This window comes from Malania oleifera, chromosome 7 (assembly GCF_029873635.1).
Source record: "Malania oleifera isolate guangnan ecotype guangnan chromosome 7, ASM2987363v1, whole genome shotgun sequence".
Taxonomy (NCBI): Eukaryota; Viridiplantae; Streptophyta; class Magnoliopsida; order Santalales; family Ximeniaceae; genus Malania; species Malania oleifera.
In genome coordinates, this window is record NC_080423.1 from 91,745,132 (window position 1) to 91,769,933 (window position 24,802).

Below are 24,802 nucleotides of genomic sequence, written 5' to 3' on the forward strand. Positions count from 1 at the left end.
CATTTCTGAAGAGTGGCAACTTCAGTTGGGGCATGTCTCTATGTCTCGCCGGTAAGAAATCCCAACTTTCCCTTGCCATCAATCACAAGTTTGATCGATTGTGCCCATTCTCGGAAATTCTTGCCATTCATCTTCTCCACCGTGAGCTAGAAGGATGAGTTGTCAAGTCCTGTTGAGCCCATGGTGGAGATCGCTTCGTTCTCACCCTCGTGAGATTCAGAGGTCATCGAACCTCTACTTTGGCCGGCGGTTTCCGCCATTGATAGCTAGGTTTAATCTCCTAGCTCTGATACCATGAAATCAGAATGAATAATTTTTGTATTTCTTGAATAAAATCTTTGTACAAGCTAATACACTACTTATAATACAATCGGGTATGCTAAAAATGGAAACAAACTCCTAGAATAACTTCTCATAATAATATACAATTCTCTTCATAAATATCCTCTAAATCACTCCAAGATACTCAGGATTTCTACAGGATGATTGCCAAACTTCCTAGGCAACTGAATTTCTCTAAGAGCTAAATAAATTCATCTTTCCTTGGGATCCCCTCCAGACAAAATGACTTTATTTTAGATGGAAAAATAAACAATAGTTAGACCCTAAAATTTATACCTATAGTGACCTCTTTAATTTTTAAACTGGCGCCATCTCAAGAAGATGCCAAAGTAAAAACATTTTGCTAGAAGCTTACGTCATATTTGGTTAGCGGAATGAAATGGAACAAAAGTTTGAATAGTAAGCATCCCGATATCAAGTGATAAATTTAATTCCATTTCTTTCCATTCCATTTCATTCCTACGTACTGTACAAGCTATTAGAGCAGTTCTAGAGCCCAAGTTTATAAAATTTTGGATTTTCAAGAAGCAAAATTTGACTCTAGCATTCGCACATAGTTGTATCATAAGATGCTGAGCATTTGACAAAATGCTGAGATGTGATCGAACTCATTATTTGGAAGTTTGGTGCAACAAAGGATTAATATGTTTGAGCAATGTGGGGCTTGGATCAACCAATTTGCAATTTTTTATGCTGCGGAACTTATTTTGCAACTTTTGCATATCCAAAAGAACACTATTTTGTGTGGATGTCTGGTTAATCCCCTGTTGTTGGTCTCGTAATGATGAGAAGCAGAATATTTCTCTTTAATACATGTATTTCGAATCATCCAATCCAATAAATGCAATACGCTGATTACGCTCCCAACAATTGACGGGTAAAAAAATCTAGAGATAATAAAGGGCGCCATAGATAGAAATTTTTAAAACTCACACTAAAAAATAAGCCGTCAGATGCAAATTGGAAGAGAGAGAGAGAGAGAGAGAGAGAGAGAGAGAGAGAGAGTAAAACCTCAAATAAACCCATGAATCAAGTGCATGGAATCATAAAAGCAAATGAAAAGGAGAACAGATCTAATCAATTACCCGCACTTGTCACATAGATTAGCTAATTCACCAGATCGCAGAGGCCAACCTTTCCTCCACTCGATCGACGCCGACGCCCCGCAGACGACATTCATGCAGACTTTCGACGCCATTCTCGAAGCTCAAACCTTCACCAAACCACACCCAAATCCGAGAAACGAGAAGCCCTAATTAGTATCTCCCCTTTAAGACTTCTCCAACTCCAGAACGAACGGAACAACAAAAAATCGGTCAACACAAACAAAAAAGCATCAAGAACGTACAAACAAAACAACAAAACGGCCAATTAGCCTCGCACACCTCACTTATTAATGCGCCTTAATCATCCCCGAACATGAGGAGGCTGCGCATGCCTCTGTTTCCCCTTCCTCTTCTCCGTCTTCCAGCTAGAAAGATTAATTCGATCGAAGCGTCGCCGGAAGTCGTCCTAGCCGGATCGCGACGGCGTCAGGCGCCGGCGACGGTGGATTAGTGACGAGAATCGAGCTCCAGCGGAGAAACATGTGCATGCAAAGAATCAACACAGCTGCAACCAGCCACAAACTGCATGCACGAGACTTGAAGACTCGGCGAACTCTCTCTCTCTCTCTCTTCTCCCTTTCCCACTTCGTGTTTTTCAAAACAAAAATATCGAAAACAATAATAAATAAATAATAAGATGAAATACATTTCGTACTCCCTCGCCTATTTATTTTGAGAAACTCGCGGCTTTTGCTGAGATTCCAACCATGGTCCCAGTGAAAGTACTAAAACGCCCTGGGATCGAGCTACGAGAGGCTTTTAAGGGGGATGCCGTTTTGTTACTCGCTCGGTGGCGCGTGGGAGAGGAGGAGTATGAATACGGGATGGAAACTATATGACGGCGTCAGGACAGTACCGTAAAGTGCGCCACTAGGTGCTTTTTAATCCCAGTGGATATTTCGCATGCAATAAGAATCAGAACTGCAATTACCGAAATACCCCAAGAAAATGCTTCTTTTCACGATTATACCATTCCGCTGGGCTTCAGTCCTTCGCGGGAGTGCGTTCTCCCTATCTCCCCACCGTCAGATCCGAGATGCTGCGCGAGAAATCGTGCGGCGAGGGAGGCTAGGTGACGTCACACAGTAGGTGGTGATGTGTGGAGGCGCGGTACCTACCGGGGAGAAAGAGACGCGCCGGGAGATTGAGCCGTCACGTCGGCAACTGCTGCCCAACCTGATTTTCACGCGCTGCAATTGCGCGTGGAGTGACTTAGAATGAGTGCAGAAGCATAGGTGCGTGCGTGTAGGAAAATAAATATCTGTGTTCTCACGTTTGTTTTAGTATTTAAAAAAAAAATAATAATAATGATAAGCAAGTGTAATTAATGATCATGATTGCGCATAAGTTGGTGATGATCGCGACCATTATCGCGTGATTGTGCACGTGGCACCGTCGGGCCCGTTGGATGATTCCAAAGTGCAAGTAATGAGGATTATTAATTGTCTAAAAGTGAGATACAAACTTTATTAGCTTAATTACTTTTTGTGTTATAATTTTAACACGTAGTGTTAATTGATTAGAGGGATGAAATGCCCTTTAAGATGTTAATCATGATTTGGATTGCAGAACCTTAATTATACTTTTATTAAAAATATCACAGCAAGTTAATAGGTCAAATTCACATTGGATTATTAATCAATGAGGTATAAACTAGTTAGGTTTGGATCAATCCAATTATAATCAGATGAATGGAGTATATTTTTAATAAATTTACTTTATATACTTTTTTAATATGTCAAGATATTTAAGTGTAATTATAGAAGAATATTGTCGTATGTCTTAACCTATAGTTTTCTCTTAAAACACTTTCAAATTTATGTACTAAAATGACGTAATGGTCTCACATTAAATTTGTACTAGAGAGATTTTATGCTTATAATGATGATTTAGACTCCAATCATATGAGACGCCTTTTATAAAACAAATCCATGAATATGGGTGTAATTGGTTTATTACGATCGGTTATGGGCTAAATTGAAAACTGAATCGAACCTTACGATTTTTAGTATTCCCAAACTGAAACCAAAATCAAACCAAAATTTATTATCCCCTAGATAACTGAACATTTGGAGGTTCGATTACAATTTTTTTGGTTTAAAACTGATTTTCTAAATATTCAACAATTACTTTTCACAAGGGTTATTGGGAATTTATAGGGCATTTTAATTTCTAAATATTAAATGGACCAATCATATATTAACATACTGATTAAGAAATTATTATAATTTTTATTTTTATAAAAAAAATTAAATTAGTTTTTTTAATTTTTCGGTTCAGTTATATTTTGGAAACTAAAATTAAAAATTTACATTTTCTAAAACCAAAACCAAAATTGAATACTGAAAAACCAAATTGCTTGTGATTTTGGTCTAGCTTCGGTCCGATTTTCAATTTTCTGATAACTTTTGTACGCCCTTATCCGTGAGGCCAGTGGGTCAAATTAGATAATATCTCATCGAAGTTAGGTTCAAGACCATTACATATACTATCAAAGTCAACTTGAGGGTACTATCATGCAGGTAGTTCATACACAAAAATGTAAGCCAGTCTAATGAGGGCGTCAAAATCGGATAGGAGAGTCTATCATGGTTCCACATCAAATGTGTACTAGGAAGATTTTGGGCTTATAAGGATGGTTTGGATTCCAACTATGTGAGACACCTTTTTATAAGACAAACCTTGAGGCTAGTAGATCAAAGCGAACAATACCTCACAAGAGTTGGGTTTAGGATCGTTACATGTGGTATCAAAACCTCCCTAGGGTACTATCATGTGAGGGGATTCGCCTTAAGGGTACTATCATGTAAGTAAATCTGTCTTGGAGGTAATATCATGTGAGTGGATTTTACATAGAGGTATAAGGTAATTTGACGAAAACTTCATAAATCAGACAAAAAGGTCTGTCGCAGTCTCACATCGAATGTGTACTAGAGAGATCACACTGACAAAGGTGTCAAAAATAGGATTAGAGAGTCTGTCACGAACTCACGTCTGATGTGTATTAGGGCAATGTTGGTGACTTGGTGCTTGTTAAGTTCAATCCTATCATGGTCCCACATCAAATGTGGATTAGGGAGATCTTCGATTATAAAGATGGTTTAGACGTTAACTATGTGAGGTGTCTTTTATAGGACAAACTTGTGAGGTAAATTGGGCCCAAGGCTGTTACATTTTGTGTCAGAGTCATCCTAGGTTACTAACATGTGGGTGGATTATACACAGAGATGTTAGTCACTTTAACAAGGGTGTCAGAGATCAGACAAAAAAGTTTGTCACAGTCCCTCATTGGATGTATATTGAGGAGCCAAAGCGGACAATACCCTACCAGAGTTGGACCCAGAACCGTTACACTATGCTATCCAATCCAAACTCAATTAACTCATTTTCCTAACGGGTTGATTTAGGTTAAGCCTTTTTTTAACAATCACTATTATCTGAACTAAAATTCGGTTTAAATGTGCAAGCTACTCATGGAATAATGAACTATTTTATCAACCTCAAATGCACATAAAAAAATATTGTTACTAAAATAAGAATTGCTATTTAGGTACGTTGTGTATGATATTATATAACTATCATGTGAAAACTTGTTTCATTTTATTAATTTATACTTATTTGTGACTTTCATGTTTAATAAATTAATTTTGTATGTCATTTGTATTTAGTTAATGTCTTAAGCTCAACTCAATTAATAGGGTCGGGTTTAAAAATGTGTTGGGAAAATAATAATGGAAAAAAAAAAAAAAACAAGTTAATAACCACTCACTAAATCGGGAGCAATCTAAATGTGCAATGCCAAATGGATTGAGAATATTGTCTTTTGACAAACTCTAATTAGGCAAGGCAATGACACTTCAAGTTTGAGAGTTCTAGGATATTCTTCTAGTAGAAATGGAGTTCTTGCCAATAATGATTGAGGTCTATGCCTATCGAATTCATGTGTTGTGTATTTGTATTTATATATATATTTTTTTATTTTTATTCACCTCTGGTCACACCCATTTACAAAGCTAACCAATAGAGAAAGATAACCATATGATTTTTTAAAAAAAATTGTAATCAAAATCTTTGAAACAATGAAGTTGTTTTGAAAATTTTTAATGTTTTCTTGGTTAAATATAAAGATTCGAGTTTTGAGGGATGTAACTTTTTAATTGAGATTAATTAAATTTTAATAAAAAGATCGAAAACGATACATTTTGTTTTCTCAAAAATGGGTTTAAATCATAAGTTAATCTTGATACGATTAAGCAAAAATCATATTAGTCAATATTTTTCATTACTACAATTAAGGACTAAACTAAATTTATGTAATTCAAGTTCACTTCATGATTATAGCTTCTTATTGTTTTTTTTATTTCTGTTTAAAAAAAAATTAGGGTTTGTTTAAAACTTGAAAAATATAGGAAAAAGAAAAGTAAAATACAAGGAAATTTTAGTCATTAAAAAAAGTGAGAAATAAATAAAAAATATACTAAATCTATAAACATTCATATTAGATATAAGTTTCGGTAATTCAAATAAAATTCATTTATGACACAGTAAGGTGATAAATTTTTTATTTTGATTTAAAAACTCAACCAACCTGTTGCATAAAAGGATTTATACACAATTTTCTCATAAATACTTATGCTAGAAAAAGCACACGCACTTTCCATTGGACTAATTCATGAGAGTTTACTCATTGACGCTCCCTTATTCGAATATATTTTACCAAGATTATATAATTCTTATTGGTCTCTATCACACTTGATCTTCCAATTATTAGCATGTCAGGAGAATTACTTTTACACCTCGACTTTATATTGTCCCTCACCTAAAACTCTAAATCGTTAACTCTAATACCAATTGTTAGTACTGAGAAAGTCTATTATTAAGCCTATTAGATCTTGTGCCCAACAATGTATTTAAGAACTTATTCTCCACTTTATTTTTCAATGTGGAACAAACTCAAACGTAAACTTATCAACAATTAGTAATATATTTTTATCTATTTAGTTAATAAAATTATCATATAATATGAGTGCACATTATGATAAAAAAAAAAATTTCATTTCAAGTTTTTATTGAATTTGATTTTTAGTATAACCTAATGTTGACCCTACGGGTCATACATTATTTTGATTATGACAAATATTCTGGTATTTAATGTTTGTCAAGTTTGTGTGCAGGCTTATATTAGCAAGATCATTTGATGGCACGTGAAGACTTGAAGATTAAAGATCCAGAAGATTTATTTTGTGTTGTAATTCATATCATGTTTAATTTGAGTCTGTAATAGTAATATAGGATATGGTCCGTAATAATCTGCATATCATGCATGTAAGTTCTTATAAGTTCAAGACCATAGACAGACTTTAGAGATCAACCGACACCAGATTTTTGGGAACATTTCAAAATGACCTTAAATGGACCTTAGGTTCCCACACTTAAGTGTATAAAGCCCTAACATAGTTCTCATATTATCAGGGAAAGATTAGTGTAAAGAAAATGACCTTAGGTAAAAATCAAAAGGCATTTGGATGACTGAACCTAACAGTTCAAACTGCCTCGATCGACCGATGTAATAACCCCAAAAATGGTTATACAAGATTAGTAGGGTGATTCCAAAATGGAGTTCTTGCCAATAATGATTGAGGTTTATGCCTACCAAATTCATGTGTTGTGTATTTGAATTTATAGATATTTTTTATTATTTTTATTCACCTCTGGTCACACCCATTTACAAAGCTAACAAAAAAAGAAAGATAACTATATGAATTTTTTTTAAAAAAAATTGTAATCAAAATCTTTAAAACAATGAAGTTGTTTTGAAAATTTTTAATGTTTTCTTGGTTAAATATAAAGATTTGAGTTTTAAGGGATGTAACTTTTTAATTGAGATTAATGAAATTTTAATATTTAAGTAAAAAAGGATCGAAAACGATACATTTTGTTTTCTCAATAAAAGAGTTCAAATCATAAGTTAATCTTGATACGATTAAACAAAAATCATATTAGTCAATATTTTTCATTACTACAATTAAAGACTTAACTAAATTTATGTAATTCAAGTTCGCTTCATGATTATAGCTTCTGTTGACCAACCCAATTTCGATAATGATAAATACTATTGGTACTGATGATTGTACTAAGGCTTGCATGCAGATTCACCTTGTGTGCGCTTTCAGACTAAAAGACATATCATGATGGCGTGCGGTATTCATGTCGAAGAATGAAGAATTGTACTGTGTATTTGTATTCATTATTTCATTTTTTCATTGTGGGATGTAAATTAATTATGGACTGTGCACTCCTATGGCTTGTAATAATTTGCATCATGCATGATAGGTAGATATGCTCAAATCGACCCTGGTTGGATTTTAGGTACATAGGCCATCGAAAGACCTTAGGGAACATCCTTCGGTCGACTGACTCCAGATTTTTTCGATGTCCTCAAAATGAAAAAAATTACCTCGAAATGACCCTAGGACACTCACATATGTATAACTAAGTGAATAGGATATTTGCATGATCAATTTGGACCGAAATGCACAATATATGCATGTTCGGTTGATCGTACTCCATAGTACAAAATTCCCCTGATCGACCGAACCAAGACCGGGTCAACAGGTTGACCACAGCCCGGTCGAACGAACTCTTACAGTTCATTTAACCCCGATCGACCGAACTCCCCAAAAGTCAACTTTATTGACTTCCTAGTCGACCGAGATTATTTTCTATATCACCAACCTAGTTGACCAAGTTCCCACATGTGGGAACTCAATGGTCTGGTCAATCGACCAATTCAGTTCAAAATGTCTCGGTCGACTGAACCTTGCAAAAAGGGAAAATCGCCTTTGGACTTACAAGTCCGGTCAACTGAACATGCAGATCATTTTAGTCCCGATTGACCGAACCTCAAAAAAAAGGAAAATCGCCTTTGGACTTACAAGTCCGGTTGACCGAACGTGCAGTTCATTTTAGTCCCGGTCGATCGAACCTAGCAAAAAGGCTTTAGACTTACAAGTCCGATCGACCGAGCTTACAGTTCATTTTATTCTCGGTAGACCGAACCTCAAGAACTTCGGTCAACCGAACTTGCCTCGGTCGACCGGTGCTCTCGAGTTGGCCCTCATTTTTACTGCAGTTAATATTTTTCAAATGGGATTAATTTATTTAAATAATATTAAAATTTTTATAATTATTCCATTTGTGTCCTTAATGGTCATATTTTTGGGGAAGTTTACATATACCCCCTCATTTGGAATAATTAGAAAAAAGATTAGCAAGATCATTAAGGCTAAAATTCTTTCAAATTAAAAAATCATTTTATAGCCTATATTACTCTTATACACTTCAAAACTCCATATTTCTTGATCTTTCAAGTGTTGTGAGTATTTCTAACTTTAGTGTGCTTAGTCTTACTAGCTAGAACTCTCACTTATGTTATTATTTGACTGATTTTACTTGAGAGTTTAGCATTAAAGTTCTTCCATCGATTTCATTTGATAAATCTTGTGTGGGAAGACTTTAAGGATTGTGGTTCTTGCATCATCATTGCAAGATACCTAAACCTACATTTTAGTATGCAAAAATCCATTTCAAAAGCTAGTTTTTCAAACAAGTCCATTTTGATTTGTATATTGAAATATCTTATTGAGTTTGTTTGATTCAACTTGCTTAGCATATTTGAAACCCTGATTTGATCTTGTGTTATCTACATATTGTGTTTCAAATCTTGTTTTGATATACACTCTAGATCTTGACTGATTATCATACTTAATTGAATGTTTAGCACACATTAGAGCACTGAGCATATTTATATATCATTTGTGCTTATAATACTGATTGAGCTGTATTGGTGCACACATTTGCTTGTCTAGAATCTTATTTCCGTGTACAAACTTTATACGCTTTGGTTGTATTCCAGGCACGAGCCCGAAGAAGGAGACTATCCCTGTGGAATAGTCCCATACTGGCTTAAATCCAGTTAGAAAAGTTAGGTGCGCCATCATGTTAAGGCGTGTTAGTTGAGGTCAGCCCCTTGAATTGACCTGGCTTGTTTAGGTGTCGCTCCACCCGTTTAAGTGAGCATTATAGTGGTAATCCTTGTGCTGGTGTGGTCAAGGCGGGGACGTAGGCAATTTGGCCGAACCTCGATAACATATTGCGTGTACTGTTTACCTTTCCACACTTTACATTTACTGCACGTGTATGTTTATTTGTTGATCGCGTAGACTGACCCTAGGTCGTATTACACTGTTGGTAAAACTAGTTAACCTAGGCAATAAATTTTAAATATCCAATTCACCCCATTAGGATTGCACCAAAGCTAACAATTGGTATCAAAGCCTCGTAACTTAGACTTAGACGTCATTTAGTAAAAAATCATGATGGCTCGTGTTAGTGCATCCCCTTTATGTGAGGGAAGACTGATCATACACCCACCAATATTCTGTGGTAATAACTATGCTGCATGGAAATTCAGAATGACTGTGTATGTGAAAGCTTTAAATTGAAAATTTTGGAATGTCATTGATCAGGGTGATAGTGTGCCTGTTATATCCATTGGTTGTACTATTGTTCCTAAATCTAAGGGTGAATTGAATGATTATGATAGGAACTTAGTGTAGGTAAATTTTGATGCCATGAACACCTTGTTGCATGCTTTAGATTCTAATGTTCTTTGTAAGGTTATGGCATGTAACAGTGTTAAGGAGATATGGGAGGAACTTGAAAGGAGATATGGAGCAACTACGTAGGAAAAGGCGATCACTCCTTGTGATTCAAGCTCTACGAATCTCAAAGGAGGTAAACTGCGCTTCATAGCCCTAACTGACGATGAGGTAAACCCGTCTCCTTTTGTGTTATTAGATAATCCTGGCAATGATTCATGTAATGATTTGAATAATGCATCTGATTTTGAATCATGTCATAGTAGTGATAGTGAGAGCATGCCTACTTATGAGGAATTGCAAATTGAATATATTAGAACTCATAAGTCTCTCGTTAAAACACTTAAACGCTACAATATTTTGAAAAACAAGAATGAGGCATCATTGAAAGAACTTGAATCACAAATTCTTGTTAATAAAGAAAAGGATTTGAAAATCACAATTTTGGAAAACAAAAATGATGTGCTACATAAAGAGCTCAAAGATGTAAGATCCCAACTTACAGTTGAAAATGAAAAGGATCTTCATATCTTTGATCTTGAAAATCAAGCAAAGAACTTATGAAACTTCATAATGTTTGCTAAGAATTGAAAAACTCAAAAATTCAAGATCTAGAGAAGAAAATAGAAGACCAGTCTAAGATCATTCATACATTCACTAGAGGTAAAGAAAATTTTGACAAACTCTTAGGTTCACAAAGGATGACCTTAGACAAGGAAGGTATAGGTTTTAATGAAATTGGAAATAAGAAAATAAAAAACCTATACACGGGGTACTTTGTAAAAAAATCAAAACACTATGCTAGTATCTCCTTCAGTCCATACACTCACACCACATGCATCTTATGTAAAAAGAAATGGCACACAAAATTTGATTGCCCATTTAAAAGAAAAGGTGTGAAACCCAAACGAGTATGGAAAATTAAAGAATCACCAACTCCTAAACCATCGAGAATAAAAGGTAGAAAAATGATATGGGTTGTTAAGAAAGAAAACCTTTTGAAATTCAAGGAAGAATTTGCTCAAACAGGAATTACATGATCACATAATTCCTCCTTAGTAGTTAGGATTAGCTATAGGGGGTAGTATTGACTAAAGGCTTAGGAAGCGGTTCAGGCTAAAAATGTGAAATCTTAGTATATGTCCACTATTTAAAATTTTACATGCTAAGCATTTTGAAAAATCAAGTCAATCTACAAATCCAAGCATATAACCAATCTGAACTTAATGCATATATTCATTGGTTGAAATATGAAATCATTGGTTGTTTGAATAAAAATCCACTTCCAAATGGACATGACATGTTTGCCTTGTATTTAAATTTCAAATTGTTTAACTCACGCTTAAATATGAACATCTAAAGTTAAACAAACTTTGTCCATTGTACAAGTTTGAGTTTTAGGAAATAAAGTTAAAAATCCTGTCCTAATCTCATCTTGAAAGGCTAAAATGCTTAATAAAATGTTTAGTCATCATTCTAGGCTTAAAGCACTATTGATCATAAATTTCAAATAATTCTGGTGCTTTTTAAAAGACATTTCTTTCTTGATCAAAACTAGAGGCATCCACTAGGAGATTCAAGTTTCACTGTTAAATCAAAAATTCCCTTTGAGCTTAATTTATAAATCCTCTAATTTTGGTTTATATCCTCCATAGGAAATCTTTACCTTACCACGATCACATCATGTAAAGATCCATCCTCTCATTAGCTCGTATCCTTGCTCCAAAATTGTGATCATATCTAAAGGATAAATTCAAATCACCAAAGAGCAGTGTTCCAAAATTCATACTCTTCTAGTTGCTCTTTATCTAAATTGTTTGAACATATCCTCTTCCATGCAAATATCTTGAATCATATCCATTCATAATAAATACTCTTTGAACATAACACAAATTTTAATTTTTCAAGAGTATTAAATCAAAACTTCTTTTATAAGCTCTCAAACATTAAATAAAATCCATTAGAGCTTCATCCTCTTGAATTAAGTTGAATGGATGAAATGGCTGCATAGGTTTCAATCTAGATAATATAACAAAGTTCAAGTAGACCTATGCACATGCAGTTTAAATCAAAAGTCATTCCAACTTGGGGCCTCTCACGTATTGTAAATCATAAGAAAAGAGGCAAATATAGGCTTAGAACTGTGAAAGAAATATTTATTGTAACTCTTTGGTCCTCTAAGCCTATTCATCCAAAGCCAAGAATATATCATTGAAAATTTTAATACACTTGGCTAAAGAACCTGGAAAATAAGAAAAGGCGTAAAAAGAATTAGTGCATAATTCAAGGGGAACATATATTCTTTCATGGTTATATAAATTAAAATGCTCTCATAATTTTTATTTCATGCCTAAATGTCCATATAAGTACTGCACTGAATTCCTAACTATCCATGGTTATTTATTATTTATGATATCTAGTTGGATAGTTCATTTCTTTTATGAGTTGTTGACTAAACTACTGGAAAGCATACTTGTGTTGAAAGCCTCCTGCATGACGGATGCAGTGATAAAATTTACATGCTAGTTGTGGATATTTGGTTGTTGCTTGCTTTACATGGTTTATTTGTTGAAAACAACCCACTATCAAATACAGGTTTTATGGGAAAATGTCATATATACAAACGGCATGCTACCAAAATTTCGTCAGGATTTTCCCATATAAAACCATGTGATAAAGATGATTATGATAAAATTAACGTTAAAACATTTTTGAAAGGATTAGTGAAAATCAATTAAGCAAATTAAACTTCATCCTAGCATAACCATCAAATATTTAGAAAGGCTAAGATTCATCCCTAGAAAAGGAGCATAAAGAACTCATCTGCATTATGCTTTGAATTTTAAATATTGAGGCTCTTCTAAGAATCTTGAACATTATATCCAACTCTTAAAATTATATATTTAGATATGGATTGTTCTCGGATATATGTTTTATTTCATACCTTAATATATATTCTCTGATGCATTTTGAAGATTCTAGGGAGACTATACTGGTTGCCATGTTTGAAATAAATCAGCTAATATCCAGTGTAGTTATGTTAAAAGTTTTAAAATGATGGCTTATACTACTAGGCGTAATGAAGTAATTCTCCATTTAGTATAAGCAACCTATTTTATCTAAGCTAGTATTCAAATTCAAAGTGGGAGACCTTAAGCTAAAATCACAATCTTGTTCCTCTCGCCCATTTTTAAGCTTAGATGTGCTTAAGTTGTTGTGTGGCATGTGCTTAAATGAAATGATCTTTGTGAAAATCTTAAGTTAATATTTATTGTTTCGCCACAAGTTGTTCGTGTTTGCCATATGATCTTGCATGTGAATTATTAAATCTTTAGGATCATCATGGTTGTGGTTTTTTGGTTATATTCTTGTATGTGCTTAATTGACAAACCAGAAAATTGGTGCTTGCTTGTTTTAAATTAAAGTCTCTTTTCAGCAAGCAACCCCCCAGTACATCTTGCAAATATAAAAGGGGATATACATTTATATATATATATATATATATATATATATATATACATATATTTTTATTGTAATACTTTATGGCAAGAACTTTTTTCAAAACTCAAACCTTTCTCTCTTGCCTTGTCATTATTATTATATACGTATATGGTTTTGAAGTAACATAATTGGTTCGGCAATTTCATACGAAAATGCATTCGAACTTGTTAGATTGTATTGATGCTCAAACCTTCTTTTTGGGATCATATGCCGTGTGTTCTTAACTCAAATTTTCCATGGGTCTTATGATATGTTTCGATTGTAATGGTTTGTGTATGTTTATGGTCTAACCTTGTTTTCATGTCATTTAAATGACCACTTACATAGTTTGTGTGATCAAATTGTTATACGTCATACTTTGTCATTCATTGTGTATTATATGATTATATTATCTTTTTGGATGCTAAAAGTTATAATTCTTTATCATAGTGTACTGGTTGACTTGATTGATGAATAATACTATTGATTGAAACTCAACACAGGTCACTTAGGTACAAATTTATGATTGGGAATAGTCTATATTCAAACGGCATGCTGCCAAATTTTTCAAAAAATCCTCCCAATATATCTTTTGTAACTAAATGACTTCTTTTGCCTTCATGCTATATTTCTTAACTCTTTTTGCTAGTGCCAAAAGGGGGAGAAGAGACAAAAGTGGGTAACACAAGTGGGTAAATTATTGCTTATAATGCTTAATCGTTATTTACCCATTACTTTAATTATCTTTATGCATAAAGTCAGAGGGAGCCTTTCTTGGCTGTACCTACTTTTGCATAAAGTATTTGTCATCATCAAAAAGGGGAGAATGTTGACCTGATTGGTCACACCCAGTTTTGATTATGACAAATACTCTTGGTACTGATGCTTAATCGTTATTTACCCATTACTTTAATTATCTTTATGGATAAAGTCAGGGGGGGCCTTTCTTGGCTGTACCCACTTTTGCATAACGTATTTGTCATCATCAAAAAGGGAAGAATGTTGACCTGTTTGATCACACCCAGTTTTGATTATAACAAATGCTCTTGGTACTGATGATTGTATTAAGGCTTGCATGCAGGTTCACCTTGTGTGCGCTTTCGGACTAAAAAAAATATCATGATGACGTGCGATGTTCGTACCGAAGAATGAAAAATTGTGCTGTGTATTTGTGTTCATTATTTCATTTCTTTATTCTAGGATGTAAATTAATTATGGATTGTGCACTCATATGACTTGTAATAATTTGCATTATGCATGGTAGGTAGGTATGCTTAAATCGACCCTAGTTGGACTTTAGGTACCTACACAGACTATCGAAAGACCTTAGGGAACATCCTTCGGTCAACCGACACTGAATTTTTTCGGTGTTCTTCAAATGAAAAAATTACCTCGAAATGACCTCATGACACTCACATATGTATGGCTAAGTGAATAGGGTGTTTGCATGATCAATTTGGACCGAAATGCACAATATATGCATGTTCGGTCGACCGTACTCCATAGTATAAAATTCCCTCGATTGACCGAACCAGGACCAGGTCAACAGGTTGACCACAACCCGGTCGATCGAACTCTTACAGTTCATTTGACCCCGGTCGACTGAACTCCCCATGAGTCAACTTTATTGACTTCCTGGTTGACCGAGATTATTTTGTATATCACCAACCTAGTTGACCGAGTTCCCACGTGTGGGAACTCAACGGTTTTATCGACTGATTGAATTTGTTCAAAATGTCCCAGTCGCCCGAACCTCGCAAAAAGGGAAAATCGCCTTTGGACTTACAAGTCCAGTTGACCAAACGTGCAATTTATTTTAGTCCCAGTTGACCGAACCTCGCAAAAAGGGAAAATTGCCTTTGGACTTACAAGTCGACCGAACGTGCAGTTCATTTTAGTCCCGGTCGACCAAACCTCGCAAAAAGGCTTTAGACTTACAAGTCCGGTCAACCAAGCTCACAGTTCATTTTATTCCTAGTTGACAGAACCTCAAGAATTTCGGTCAACCGAACTTGGCTCGGTCGACCGGTGCTCTCGGGTTGCCCCTCATTTTTACTACAATTAATATTTTTTAAACAGGGTTAATTTATTTAAATAATATTAAAACTTTTACAAGTATTCCATTTGTGTCATTAATGGTCATATTTTTGGGGAAGTCTATATATACCCCCTCATTTAGAATAATTAGAAAAAAGATTAGCAAGATTATTAGGGCCAAATTCTCTCAAATTCAAAAATCATTTTATAGCCTATATTACTCTCATACACTTCAAAACTCCATATTTCTTTATCTTTCAAGTGTTGTGAGTATCTCTAACTTTAGTGTGCTTAATCTTACTAGCTAGAACTCTCACTTGTGTTATTGTTTGACTGATTTTACTTGAGAGTTTAGTATTAAAGTTTTTTCACTGATTTCATTTGATAAATCTTGTGTGGGAAGACTTTAAGGATTGTGGTTCTTGCATCATCATTGTAAGATACCTAAACCTACATTTTGGTGTGCAAAAGTCCTTTTCAAAAACTAGTTTTTCAAACAACTCCATTGTGATTTGTATATTGAAATATTTTATTGAGTTTGTTTGATTAAACTTACTTAGCATATTTGAAATCCTGATCTGATCTCGTGTTATCTACATATTGTGTTTCAAATCTTGCTTTGATATACACTCTATATCTGGACTGATTATTATACTTGATTGAGTGTTTAGCACACATTAGAGCACTGAGTATATTTACATATCATTCATGCTTGTAATATTGATTGAGTTGTATTGGTGTACACATTTGCTTGTCTAAAAGCTTATTTCCGTGTACAAACTTTATACACTTTGATTGTATTCTAGGCGCGGGCCTGAAGAGGGAGACTAGCCCTGTGGAATAGTCCCGGACTGGTTTAGACTCGGTTAGGAAAGTTAGGTGCGTCATCTTGTTAAGGCGTGTTGGTTGAGGTCAGCCCCTTGAATTGACCTGGCTTGTTTAGGTGTCGCTCCATCCGTTTAAGTGAGCATTATAGTGGTAATCGTTGTGCTGGTGTGGTCAAGGCGGGGATGTAGGCAATTTGGACGAACCTCGATAACATATTACGTGTACTGTTTACCTTTCCGCACTTTACATTTACTGCACGTGTATGTTTATTTGTTGATTGCGTAAACTGACCCTAGGTTGTATTACACTGTTGGTAAAACCAGTTAACCTAGGCAATAAATTTTAAATACCCAATTCACCCCCCTCTTGGGATTGCACCAAAGTTAACAGCTTCTTATTGTTTTTTTTTTTTTTGTTTTTAAAATAAGATTTGTTTAAAACTTGAAAAATATAGGGAAAGGAAAAGTAAAATACGAAGAAATTTTAGTTATTAAAAAAAGTGAGAAATAAATACAAAATATACTAAATCTATAAACATTCATATTAGATATAAGTTTTGGTAATTCGAATAAAATTCATTTATGGCACAATAAGGTGCTAAATTTTTTATTTTGATTAAAAAACTCAACCAACATGATGCCTAAAAGGATTTATAAACAATTTTCTCATAAATACTTATGCTAGAAAAAGCACACACTTTGCATTGTACTAATCCATGAGAGTTTACTCATCTGCTCCCTTATTCAAATATATTTTACCAAAATTATATAATTCTTATTGGTTTCTATCACACTTGATCCTCCAACTATTGGCATGTCAGGAAAATTACTTTCACACCTTGACTTTATATCGTCCCTCACCTAAAACTCCGAATCGTCAACTCTAATACCAATTGTTAGCATTGAGAAAGTCTATTATTAAGCCTATTAGGTTTTGTGCCCAACAATGTATTTAAGAACTTATTCCCTACTTTATTTTTCAATGTGGAACAAACTCAAAAGTAAATTTATCAACAATTAGTAATATATTTTTATCTATTTTGTAGAAACCCGAACCTGAAAAATAAGGAAATAACTAAAGAAAAGAAAAAAAAAAAAATTTAAAAATGGCAAATAGCAGGGCTCGTTGACGAATCTCCTGCTTTTGTCAATTAATGTCCTTTTGTAGTTCATATGAGTATTTTATGAAGGGTTAAAATTAAAAATTTGATATTTTCACTTTAAGGACTATCAAGTTTTTTTTTCTTTGGTCCTTTAAGAGTAGTTTAGTTTATATATATTTGATCATTATCTTCATTTAGGTTCTACGTGACTTCTACTTTTTCCTAAGAGTTGTTGAACACATGTGCGTACCATCTAGCATCTTTATATGTACTATTAATTAAGAGAATACTCATAAATATTTAATTTTTTTATTTTTATTTAAATTATTGAAACAAAATTTATTTTTAATAGTATTTGACATGGAAAGAATAGAATAGAAATAGATTTCCTACTCATTTTTATTTCCTTTCCTAATACAAAATCCTTAATTCAAACGAAACATAAATTTCTTCATCCCATAATTTTTCGTAACTCTCCAATAACTTTTTTTAAACTTAGGGGTACAGAACTAGAAAATATACAAGGGAACTCTCCCTCCATATGTCCGTGTGCCTATTTCCTTAATGTTAGACATGTGACAAATTGGTCCTATATTCATTAATATCAAAGAGGGACCCAGTTTCAGCAAATGTATGACTAAAAAAACAAACACACGGACACATAGAGGGGGAGGTCCCCTGTATAATTTCTCGTACAGAACAACACCTTAAATTTTATTTGCCCTTATGTAATTCTTAAAATACTCTTCAATCACAAGTTTAAAAACTAAAACAAAATTTTCAACTGGTGAAGAGATAATAAAATTAACAATTTTTATGACCGGGTGGCCCTGTAAGTTCCTTACTCCTTACCATGCAAATTAATTGAGAGTGAATTGGTTGCATTTGTCAAAGATTGATAGCCAATATTGAGCAATTAGAAAAAATTAATTTATGTAAAAAATCAAATGTAGCTAGTATGACAATCCATCATTTGGGTTTACCTTGAGACCATGACTGATGATGGGCTGGTAAAACAAAACAATTTTCTTTCAATAAAACTCCTCTAACTAACCCTTCGTCAATTTTCGATTGCAACCAAAAAAATAACTTTCCAATTATTTTCCTTATTATTGTATCATTTTCCTAAAAATAATAAATTTAGAAGTGTAAAACAAATAGTTGGATAATTTATGCATTCGTGCATGGATGAGTTGAATTAAAAACTTGGGATTGTGGCTTAGTAGCCTAAGTTGGTATTTTGAAAAGAGGGAGGTGAGATTATTGCAGATGGATTTGAGGAGCTGCGGTGGAGAATAATGAGTGAAGGAGTAGCTACGGTGGTTGAGTCGACTTGATTTCCTTTTGTAGTGAATTTTGCATAAGCGCATTCTCCACCAGCAAGGATCCGTGGCGCAATGGTAGCGCGTCTGACTCCAGATCAGAAGGTTGCGTGTTCGATTCACGTCGGGTTCAAATCCCCTGTCCGATCCTTAAAAATTTTCCTTTCGCTTTAAAAGGTTAAAATAATAATTGAAATTCCTTTTACTCAGGTAATATAATATTATTATTAATTTATGCATTTGGTTCAGTCCCCCTAAAATACTTAATGGTTCTCCTTACACAGAAATCGTATCTTTTTTTTAATATAAATTCCTTTGAAAATAATTCTCCTTGTGCAAATTTTTTTTTCTCGATTTGAAATTCTTGTTAATGGAGATGTTCATGAGGAAAATATATAATTATATATATAATTTTAAGGATATATATATATATATATTATATTATACTATAAATAAATGAATATATTGATTTGGTTCGAATATTTGACCGAGAGTCATGCCCGAGGAATGGTCTTAGAGGAGTGGAACACAACTCGAGCGGGAGAAGAGGAGTTCAACCTCTCGACCACAGAATGAACAGTAGATCTGGGCAACGGCGACGGGTTGGCTAAGACTTCTAACATGAAGCCAACTCGCTACAAGTAACTGAGAGGCCGAGTAAAAACTAGAACCAAATAAATATGTGAAAATTATATAAATAAAGAAAGGGACTAAATTGAAAGACAAAAAATAATTATAAATTTCAAGTTGAGTCAGTTTTTAAATATTTTTTTAACTAGCCTACTTATTAGGTCTCTTATATCAATCAAATTCTTAAAATATTAAGCCAATGTCAAGCTATTCGATTATCTCAATGAATTCAAAATTTGAAATTTTTTATTATTTTTTTATGAGTTTTGCTTGGTCACTCACATAATTTTAGAAAAGGAATTTTAATTTTTGAATATTAAGCTTTTATGTTGTTTTTGCTTGAAAGAAAACTTACATTTTTATTTTATTTTTTTTGTATTGAGCCTTGAATAATGATAATCAAAGGATGTGTGTATCACTATACAAAAACTATGAAGATAAAAACTAAAATTTGAAAACAAAAATTAAAATTTTAAACAAACAAGTATTTATATTTCAAAAATAGAAACGAATAAAATTTTAGGTTAGGGTCAAGTTTCAAATATTTTTTAACAATCTAGCTCATTAGGCCGATAAAATTCTTTCTTATTTTGAGTTGATGTCAAACTATTCAAATATCTCGACAATTTTAAATTTTAAACCTTTTCTATTATTTTTATGTTGCTATTTTTTTTGTTGATGAGTTTTGCTTGGTCACTTGCACAATGAAAATAAATTTTAATATTTTAATATTACGTTTAATGTTGTTTTCTCTTGAAAAAAAAAATTTTAAAAATCAATCCATCTTATTATTATTTTGTATCGAGTCTTGAACAATAATAATCAAATGATTAGGTGTACAACTATAAAAAAAATTATGAAGATAAAAACTAAAATTATAAATATGAACTAAAAGTTTAAAACAAACAAGTGTTAACATTTCAAAAATATAAAAAAAAATTAATTAAAATCTAATTGAATGTAGATTCATTTTTATCATTAGTTGGATTGAATGCGATTAATAAATATTTTTAGAATATTAAAAATGTAAAAGATTACAAATTAAAAGATATTATAATTTGAAATGAGATAGAGTGTAAGGATTTAGTAGTCCTGAATTTGTTGAAAAAAATCATGTAAATTGGTGAAAAAAGATTATGTAACCAACCTCACATAATGAGACTTAAGGCTTGGTTACCGTGAATTTTCATTATGTTAATTATTTTTTCATTCGATTAAGGTTACTATTTTAATTTGTTTTAGTTTTTTAAAACATTAAATAAATTCATTGTTAGTTTCTCATGTATTTTTAGTTTACATTTATTATTTTTATTTTCATAACTTTTGATAATAATATTAAAGGATTTTGAGGTTACCAAAATCATAAATCGCTCTTATAATATTTCGTGGAAGAAATGTTTAAAAAAATTAGATGTTATTGTCCATAAGTTATGATAAATTTTGTATAATCTTGAAAAAAATTTAAATTTATATAAATTTTGAAAAAAAATATAAGATTTAAAATTTTGTGCAAATGGAAATTCAAAACTCAAGAAAAGTTGTCGTTGGAAATTAGAATGCATGGTCCCACAGTTCCACGTCAGCAGTGGCCAGTGGGGCTTGTTCTGGGGAAGAGCCTCCTTATCAAGTCCACTGCGCGAGGCGGCCCTCTAATTTTGGGGGAGAGGAATTTGAGAACTTGAGAAATCATTTCAGACAAGCCTTCCTCCCCCCAACGACCATGGCGGGAGTCTCAACTTTCAAGCTGTTGCCGTCTTGCTCCTTCCTCCGTCAATCCTCTTCCCTTTCCTTCCCCTTTAAGCCCTCGCTTCCCTCCGTCCGGGTTCTTCCGGGCCGTCCCAGATTTCCTAGTAAAGTCTCTCATTTTCCTTTTCTCGGATTTCAATTTTTCTTCCACTGAGAATGTGGCGGTCTGAAAATTTTCCTTCTTGAACACTGTTTCCGACCCTATTTTCTCTCCTTTCGCAGGAATTTTCGCGTTGTCCAGCAATGATATCAAAGTGGGCACCAACATTGTCGTGGATGGAGCTCCTTGGAGAGTCTTAGGTACCGTCTCCATTTCCCCTTTCCTCTTTTCAACCCATTTTCTAAGTTGTGTGCAGTAACAATTTCACGCAATTTGCTTTATTCGCTCACACCTAGTGCAGGAAAATTTTGGAACTCTTCGACATTGACAATGCACTGGGCAATTTAAAATTTGAAAATCGGTGCTCATTTGAGTGCATTGTCATAGATTGTGCATGAATATCACATTGTGTGTGTGTGTGTGTATTTGGTGGGATGTTGGGTTCTGGCGAGGTTTGATGTCTAACGCTGTTATCTTCTGTTTTCTTGTTTGGGGGTCTTTGTAGAGTTTCTTCATGTGAAACCTGGGAAAGGGGCGGCGTTTGTGCGGACCAAAATGCGGAATTATATGACAGGAAACACTGTTGAGAAAACCTTTCGGGCTGGGAGTTCGGTATGTCTTTTGAACTATGAACTGATTTCTTCAGCAGCTTCAGCTAGTTCTCTGTGAGAAGATTTAGTTTTCTATGACCAATATTGAAGTCCAAACAGCGAGTGGCATTTAAATTATTCTTGTGGAGATTCTGAGTTTCTGTTTCCAATTCGTTTTCTGTCGTATGGATTTAGCTGAAGATTTAGGTTGCATTGATGCATGATGGAACGGGAATGATAACGAGAACGAGAATGAAAAAGTTAGGAGGGCCATGGGCCTTCTTATCTCCCACTTTGGCCTGTTTGGGACTTTGGAAAATATAAGGGAGAGGAAAGAAAAATATAAATAAATCTATTTTTTTATGTTTGGTTATTGAGAAAAGGAAGAATAAAAATAAAATATATAGCAAATCAATGAATAAAATTTTAATTTTACCCATGATTAATATTTTATTTTTCTTAATATTAACCCTTAATATATTCATACCCATTTCATTTTCCCATTTGATGCTGCAACCAAAAACATTTTTAGCTTCCCCAGAAATAGATATAAAGTTTAAATTTTGGATATGTTGTTGTTTTACATTCATTTGAATATGTTGTTTTTCCAGATTGATGAGGCAGATGTATTCAAGGAAACAAAGCAATACACATATAAAGACGGTTCTCAGTTTGTCTTCATGGACCTGGTACTGTTCCACAGTTCTATTACTTACCAATCCTCTTTTGCTTATTGACTAGAGCAAATTATATGTTTGATGTTTTTCTTTTTTCCCTTCTGTGAAAAGCAACACGCTGGTTCAAACTGACAATGAAAACGTAGCCCAATTCTGATATCTTTAATGGCATCCTGCATTTAGCATAAATGTTATATGATGCAGATTTCACAGGAATTATAGTATACAATGATATAAATGAAGGTCTATCTTAAGCCGCTTGGTATCAATTCTACTAGATGCCAAAATTTTATTCGAGTGCTCCAGTGTAGCAAGCAATGGCATTTAGAAACGTTTTGTGTTTGTAATTTTCTATAACAAGAAATTTTGATTTTTATTTATCTATTTTTTTTTTCTTTTGCAGAATACGTTTGAAGAAACACGTCTAATGGAGTCTGATGTTGGGGATAAGACCAAGTGGCTGAAAGAAGGCATGGATTGCAATGTGCTATATTGGAATGAAAAAGTACTTTCTAATTTTGAATCCTTTGGAGCATCTCCTATGATCTTTTTATCAACCTTATTATCATCATCATCATCATGGTTTCATATGCAATAAAGCAAAATGCATGCCAAAAGCTGTATTCAGGAATAGCACTCTTTTGGTGACCGCAGTTCTTTAATTTAATGCAGTAAAATACGAGGTTTGTGCAGGAAGAGCACAATATGATGCCTAACTGGATTAGGACACAATCTGATGTGCTCAGTAACTTATAAGCTAGATTAGTTCACTCTTTGTGTGTTTGGCTCTGGTAGGCATCCTTTGATTTGTGCCCAACAAAAACAAAAAATGTGCATAATATTTATCTATAAGAAGGGGAGCTTAGCTGCAATGATAAGGTTGTCGCTGTGTGACCTAAAGGTCACGGGTTCGAGGCGTGAAAACAACCTCTTGCAAAAATGCAAGGTAAGGCTGCAGACTATAGACCTATTGTGATCCGCCCCTTCCCTGGACCCTATATGCGCAGGAGCTTTGTGCACTGAGCTGCTTTTTATTTTTTAATAATATTTATCTATAAGAAGAAAACCAATCATCAATTTGGTTTCAGGTTATCGATTTTGAATTACCTATTACTGTCAAGCTGACTGTGGTTGATGTTGATCCTGGCCTTAAGGGCGACACTGCACAAGGTAATGGTCTTCACCTTCTCTCGAAAATAATATGGTTGAAATTTAGTTACCTATTTGGACTACATCAGCATGCCCCTCAATGACTAATGCGCAGCTTTAAAAATGTCCTAGGAGATTAGGACACCTTCATTGACATGTTTACAACCATGGTTTTAAAATTGCAGCAGTTCATTGGATTTGGCTCCCTTTGAAAAGTGAGGAGATCTAGATATCCATTGTCCAAAATAAAGATCTCTGAACTCATATTGCTTCAAGACATTATTGTTTGGCATTATTGAGTTACAAATCGTAAATGTGCATGTACAAGTCCATTTCACATTCCTGCCCTTTTTTTCTAATATTACAAGCTTAGACAGTGTGCCCCATGGTTTAGTTTGGGACCTTTGGTATTCCTCTGAAACATTGGGCTAATTTAGTTAAAAAATACAGTTTTGGAATTGATGATTGAAAAAAACATGAGGTAAAAAAAGAGAACCATTGTTGGGGTTAGAGTAACTTTTTTCCTTACAATTTGAGATGTCTCTGAATCAAATTTTGTGGCAGGTGGATCAAAACCAGCAACTCTTGATACAGGTGCTGTTGTTAATGTTCCATTATTTGTAAATAGAGGTGATCAAATCTTGGTAGATACAAGAACAGGGCAATACATGAGCCGCGCTTAAGTTCTTGGTTCAGAGATTCATTTTCAGCAGAATACTTCCTGCTTATATATCTGCATTGGATGCAACGAAGTGTATACCAGAGCTAGATTGTAAAAGGGTTGCAGAGGTTTTTTTTAAAAGAAATAAGTTTTACTAAGTATCCAATTCAAGCATGTATTCCTATATCCTTTTTTTGTATGAGAGGGGTAAAGTTATTTTACTCCAAAATTCAAAATATTTCTGTTTGTAAGAGATCAGATCAGTCCCCTGATACTCAAAAACATTAATATTTGTATAAGTTTCGCTAGTGGCATAATTTATTCTACATTTGCAACCATGTTTTCAACTTGAGCTGATCTATATGCATGTAT

The 24,802-nt window shown here is 33.8% G+C and overlaps 2 protein-coding genes and 1 non-coding gene across 4 annotated transcripts in view; 2 read left to right on the forward strand and 1 right to left on the reverse strand.

Moving 5' to 3' along the window:
• Nucleotides 1-2,087, reverse strand: part of LOC131159444 (B3 domain-containing transcription repressor VAL2) — a 43,039-nt gene extending 40,952 nt beyond the window's left edge. Inside the window, exons 1-2 of one of the 2 annotated variants that reach the window (XM_058114358.1) lie at nt 1,728-2,087; nt 1,428-1,555 (exon numbers count right to left, since the gene is read on the reverse strand). In XM_058114358.1, the coding sequence (XP_057970341.1) occupies nt 1,428-1,540 (113 nt within the window). In that variant the 5' untranslated portion in view covers nt 1,541-1,555; nt 1,728-2,087. Of the gene's footprint in view, nt 1-1,427; nt 1,628-1,727 lie in introns of both variants that reach the window. The other variant, XM_058114357.1, reaches the window with a different exon arrangement.
• A 16,851-nt stretch (nt 2,088-18,938) lies between these two features.
• TRNAW-CCA (transfer RNA tryptophan (anticodon CCA)) lies at nt 18,939-19,010 on the forward strand. Its single transcript has one exon. It is a non-coding gene; the product is annotated as a tRNA-Trp (tRNA).
• Nucleotides 19,011-21,142: 2,132 nt separating this feature from the next.
• LOC131160368 (uncharacterized) lies at nt 21,143-24,765 on the forward strand. The gene is made up of 7 exons (XM_058115989.1): nt 21,143-21,357; nt 21,476-21,553; nt 21,859-21,965; nt 22,555-22,632; nt 23,024-23,125; nt 23,709-23,790; nt 24,334-24,765. The coding sequence occupies exons 1-7, from the start codon at nt 21,228-21,230 to the stop codon at nt 24,450-24,452; spliced, it is 696 nt and encodes a 231-aa protein (XP_057971972.1). The 5' UTR covers nt 21,143-21,227; the 3' UTR covers nt 24,453-24,765.
• The last annotated feature ends 37 nt before the right edge of the window (nt 24,766-24,802 follow it).